Source organism: Pseudorca crassidens, chromosome 4, assembly GCF_039906515.1.
Source record: "Pseudorca crassidens isolate mPseCra1 chromosome 4, mPseCra1.hap1, whole genome shotgun sequence".
NCBI lineage: Eukaryota > Metazoa > Chordata > Mammalia > Artiodactyla > Delphinidae > Pseudorca > Pseudorca crassidens.
Genome location: NC_090299.1, coordinates 19870545 through 19876544, shown reverse-complemented (window position 1 = coordinate 19876544; position 6000 = coordinate 19870545). Strand labels below are relative to the sequence as shown.

Genomic DNA, 6000 nt, shown 5'->3' with positions numbered 1-6000 from the left:
GATCCAGCAGTTCCACTTCTAGGTACTTATCCAAAGAAAATGAGAACATTAACTCAGAAAGATATATGCACCCCCATGTTCATTATTTACAGTAGTCAAGACATAGAGGCAACCTAAGTATCCATCAATGAATGAACAAAGAAAAAGTGATAGCTACACACACACACACACACACACACACACACACGCACGCACACAGAGCAGAATATTATTCATCCGTAAAAATGAACCTCTTGCCATTTGGGACGACGTGGATGGATCTTGAGGGAATTATGCTCAGTGAAATAAGTCAGAGAGACACAAATACTGCACGATCTCATTTATATGTACAATCTAAAAAGCAAACAAACACACACTAATAGAAAAAGAGGTCAGATTTGTGGCTCTCAGAAGCAGGGGTGGGGAGTGGGGAATTGGAAGAAAGTGGACAAAACGTACAAACTTCCAGTTATGAGATAAGTAAGTCCTGGGGATGTAACGTTCAACGTAACTATACTTAACACTGCTGTCTGGCCTTTTGGAACTTGTTAGGAGACCACCCTAAGAGCTCTCACCACCAGGAGAAACGTTTTCTTCTTTCTTTTTTTTAATCTACATGAGATGATAGATATTAGCTAAACTTACTGTGATAATCATTTTTCAACATACCTAAGTCACGCCGTTATGCTGTACGCCTTAAACCTGTCAGTGTTGTATGTCAATTATATCTCAGCATGCGGGGCTGGGGGCAGTAGAGGCAGTTGATTCTCAACTTGGCTCTGCATTAGAATTGCCTACGGAGCTTTTGCAAAAAAAAAAATAGCATGTCATATATACACACACATAATTTTCAAAGCTCTCACGGTTATTCTGATGACCAGCCAAGCTTGTGAAAAGAACAATATCACTAATTAAGAGTTTCCAGTAGGAGAGTAGTCCATTTATTAAAATGTCTTATTAATAGCAATCACTTGCTTTTAAAAACACACATTTATAAGGGAGTAAGTGAAAAAAGGAAGTTGACACCAATTCAAGAAGCAGTTTGAAAGCAGAAAACTGAAAGGTAAATATTAGAAGAAAGAAGCCACTTCTCTCTTTTTGCCTCTATATTGCCTGCTTTTTTATCTCAAAGAAGGTAGTAGATGAAAACACGAAAAACAAGTTGATAACAGGAAAGTGAAAAGTAACACTCTGAAATTTTAGGTTAAGTTTTAAAATCAGCTTTTCTAGTAAGCAACTAACATAAGCATTGCTTTAATTGATGCCCACATAAACACGCCACCAATAAATCAGAGACCCCCTTCAACTCTTCCCTCATTCCACACTGCACAGACAATTCATTTTGCATGTTGTATTTCAAGCTTTTCACCCAAAAGCCAACTATAAATTCAGTTGTCAACTGACAACACTGTCAACCGACTAGCTTGAAAAAACATATCATTGTTAAGTAAATTAAATAAGTTTTCTTTAGACATACACCCACACGTAATTCAGGAGGAAGGAAACGTTTATTATTCATTAACCCTTTGAATGCAACCTCCATAATGTTTCAGGTTTAATTTAGTAGCAAACTTGATTAATAACGTTTCCAGGAGTTCACAATTTCAAGGCTAAGGTTCTGGTTAAGGTAATGCGGTTATCAATTTAATATAAATGAAGTTTTTAAAAAAGGCTGAAAGCAGTCTGACCTCTTAAAGGAAAATATAAATGATCCAGACTTTAGTCTTAGTAACATAAGTACACTTCAGGACTACGACAGTCAAGGAGAAGGATTTTAAGCGAAGATCAGAAAGGAGCACTACTATTTTCTTCTACAACATATATGTTTTGGTCATAGCATGCTGGCATGAATAAGGCAACGTGCCACGCTCTGGCGTGCAAGAAGTGCAGTGAGATGCGCTGCAGGAAGGCAGTGGTGACGGTGGCAGGCACGGTGCAGGGTCTCTCTCCAGGCGCACATCAGTCATCTTCTCCACAGAGCAGCAGGAGGGCTTTCTTATAGTCCCCAGATGTGTCCCCCTGAAACCCAAATGTACTCCGTTAACCCCCATGACTCACAGAAGCCAAAGAAAATAAAAAACTAAGACATATCTGGCAACAGGTTTTATTCACTTGGCGTTTCCCCCATGTGGGTAATCTCTCTGTGAGTGCCTTTCACAACAGGAATGCTTTACAGAGAATTTCCTACTGATGCAACTGATATTTAACTTTCTAATTCTACCCCTTAAAAGCACAGTTCTACCTAAGACAGTGAAGTATGTTCTTCCCTCTAGTAACGCAGAGAACAGGGAAGCTTTTACAACCATGTTCAAGTCAAGGTTTCTAAACAAACTCTAAGTCTCTCATCACAGCAGTCCCTAACCTTTTTGGCACCAGGGACTGTTTTCATGGAAGACAATTTTTCCAAGGACCGGGGGGCAGGGGATGGTTTCGGGATGATTTGAGGGCATTACATTTACTGTGCACTTTATTTCTATTATTATTACAGCAGCTCCAACTCAGATCATCAGGCATTACATCCCGGGAGCTGGGGACCCCTGTCTTATCACATAGCATATGGCTGGCTATGGGGGGCAATGCTGGGACCGCCTGGCTGTTATGGCTTTGCCTCAGAGACAGAAGGGTAAGGTACATTTTGCCTCTGCTTGTGTCATGCACAGATGTGTGGGATAAGTTAACGTTTCAAGCTATGAGTCACTGGGAGAACTCTCTAGTACCCTTCAGCCCAGCACACGACGCACACACAAAGTTCAACGCTTTCTCAACTGAGATGCTGCTTTGCACACAGCCCACATTCCCCTTTATCAAAGAGAAAGACCAAGACAGAGAGACAAAAAAAGACAGAAAGGCAGACAGAGGGAGAGAGGGAGGGAGGGAGGGAGGGAGGGAGGGAGAGAGAGAGGAAAAGAAAGAATGAGGAAGTCAAAAGACTTTAAGCCAAGTTTAATTATAGGCCACAGTGTCCCTTGCTTTTAAAAGGATGAAAATGACAGTAATACTTAAGCTCTTTACTTACTCCTGATATGACCTGTTTGGTTCTTTCCTGAACTATGAACCAAAACCAGAGATAAGGTGATAACAGACAATAAAGAAAGCAAACACTGATATGAAAGAAAGGAGAAACTAATCAAGACAGCTGGAACTGATAAAAGGCAGAAAGAACCAACATATTATTACCCTGGACAAGACTGGGTTTAGTGAGTCATCTGTCACCACTACTAAATAATGCTTCTAAGCTCACCAGGAGCCTCGGCCTTCACCGAGAGCCAGTCTTTCACTCAGGAGCCATCACCGGTACTTCAGGGGACATGATGCCAAACTTTGTAACTCACGGCTCTAATCACATCCCTAAAACTCTAAACTTAACACAGGAATTAGGTTCTCCCACCCATGTCTTGCAAGCTATGCACTGGTCGGCTGTGGATTTCTCAACATTTAAAGAAAGGTTCCACTACCTTAATCATGGAATAAAGAGAGGTGGCAAAATTCTTCCTGAACTCCTTCCTAATGTTAAACAGATCGATCTCACTTCTGGAAACCACAACCCTGATGAGGGTATGATCATCTGTCCCAGCTCCCTTTAAAAAAGAACAAAAGACAGGCACATGTTTAAAAATGTCAATTATAGCATCAAACTCCCCTGAGTTGGGGTGAGTCAATCAAGTAAAACCATTTAGTAGAATTGAACTACCTGTTTTAAGGAGGAAAAAAGCCTCAAAGTCTATCATCTAAAACATACTAGAGAGATAAATTAATTAGATAGAAGACTCAAGGCATGCACTTACCTTCATAGCATAGTAGAGGGTTTCTGCAAGGTAGGCAGGTATACTGCGAATGGATTTCACTACAAAAATAAGTAATATAATGGTCACGTGCTATTCTGATGTGAAAAGGATAAAGTAATTAAAATCAAAGCTGCCTGACGCTTATAGCTCTACTTAAATACAGTATGAAAGTAACACAGGCTCAAGAGCTGCTCATTTGCAAGCTGCTCTGATCTGACTACAGAGAATCTCCATAGATACTGGCTTGAGTTTTCCTTAGAGTTCTGAGTTCCACACAGAAAGGCACGTAGGACAGGGGCTGCAAGTTTTTCAGTGCCCCTTTCTTCTATGAGCACCTTTTTGCTGTAACAGTTTTGGCAGCCTGGGCTGTTATGCCACAACCTTCTTCATCCCCAGTAAATTATTACAAACCTCCTGGGAGTTTTCATTCCAATATATTCAAGCAAATAATGTAAGATTACTACCCCATCTAATCTGACAAACCTTAGACTGTCTGTAATCCTAATATAGGTATTCTATTGATATAACGCCCATGATTCACACAGAGCAGCACGAGACTCACCCATTTTGGTAGAAACATCCAGATAAACTGGTAACAGAAAAGAGTATCTTCCCCGAACACGCACATATCTATTGTATGTTAGGGCTCCTCAGAACTCAGTCTGCTTAGCTTCAGAAACTATCATAAAAATTCCCTAATATACAAAAACAACAAATCCTTGATTGGGGGCGGTGTGTTCTTCTCCAATGCTTAAGAAAACAGCCACCAGTAACTAAATCTGTCATATCTTTTATGTGTATTCTATTATGAAGGGGTCGTCTAAAAGATTTCTGTTAAAATGCATTAACTGTGGACTCAAATGAAAGGTTACTGTTAGTGCTGGTACATGCACACATGTAGCTTATTCTCCAGAAGACAGAGAGCACAGAAGCTTCAGCTCAACACCAGATACTCAGAACAAACAGCAGACAGAGGTTCACTCCAAACCCATATGAAAACGGGGACCACAGGGAACTCACAAACTAGATTCTCCCTGGAATTTGGTGAGTACGTAATACGACAATAAACTGCACAAACTCGTTTCTCCAATTTTTCCAGGTTATTCTGAATATTTAGCTAAAATAAAATTCTAAACTATTTACTCAGAAAAATAACCACTATCACACATCTTCCACTATGTCAAAGATACTTATTCTAAATCAGATTCCAATTTCTCAGTCTGCTTCAAAACTGTGAGGATGGTATTCTAAAGAAAAATAAAATTCCACAGATATCAGAAGTAACATTTACAAGCCTGAGATTACAATGCCCACATTTCAGGTTCACAATGAAACAGTAATGCTTTTAATGCAGCTTCAAAATGAGTTTTAAACAATTCTCTTAATGTTTCCATAAGATTAAATGAAATAACCAGATATTTCACGTATTTCCAACATCAAGACAGATTTTGAATTGGAAATTTAGGAGTTTGCTTCACCCAAATATCATGATAAGCTCTTTTTTTTAATAAAGAAATAGATGGTTATTTTCAGATACAGCTTCAACTGAATAAAATACTTTAACTCTTAACACCATGAATATTACATACATTATAAAATTACCTACCGACAGCAAGGAGCAGTTGTTCCAAATTACCAGAAGTCTCTCGGTCAATGGTTTCTTCAATTTGAAATCCTGATATAGTCATGTATTTGTCAAACACTAGAAAACAGGACAACAATTTATGAATCACATAAGAATCACTCTTTCCAGAAAGATACTTCCTCTAACCAGGCACTGTCCTACCAAACACAAATCTCCCCTTTCTCCTTGCTGACAGACCTTGATTTTGTTCAGAGCCTCAACGTGCCAAGCCCGAAACACTGGATTCTAAGTGTTCTTTGTTCACTCATTTCCCAGCCCCTCCTTACTGGTTACAACCAATGAGATCTAAAGGGAAATCTGTGGGAGAGGATTCTGAAAAATCTTTCTCTTTCCCAATTAAAAGTAATAGACAGATATGGTGAGTTTACCCCTTTCTTTTCTTCTTGCTGTGAAAATGGTTGGCATGTTTGGAGCAACAGCAGTCATCGTGTGACAATGAGGTACCGAAGATGAGAAAGAGAACCAAAGCGCTAAGGACAGTGGAGAAGGAAAACAGAAAGAGCCTACGTCCTGCCAAATCAGCCAAGGAATCTTACCTACAGAAAGCCCAATATTAAAGCCACTATTAGTAGGGTTTTCTGTCACTTGCCA

At 39.6% G+C, this 6000-nt stretch overlaps 1 protein-coding gene across 1 annotated transcript in view; it reads right to left on the bottom strand.

Moving 5' to 3' along the window:
- Window positions 1-1468: 1468 nt before the first annotated feature.
- ANXA5 (annexin A5) overlaps window positions 1469-6000 on the bottom strand; it is a 29929-nt gene continuing 25397 nt past the window's right edge. The window contains exons 10-13 of the mRNA XM_067735169.1: window positions 5371-5466; window positions 3765-3823; window positions 3435-3557; window positions 1469-1998 (exon numbers count right to left, since the gene is read on the bottom strand). Of these exons, the coding sequence (XP_067591270.1) occupies window positions 1939-1998; window positions 3435-3557; window positions 3765-3823; window positions 5371-5466 (338 nt within the window). The 3' untranslated portion in view covers window positions 1469-1938. The remainder of the gene's footprint in view (window positions 1999-3434; window positions 3558-3764; window positions 3824-5370; window positions 5467-6000) is intronic.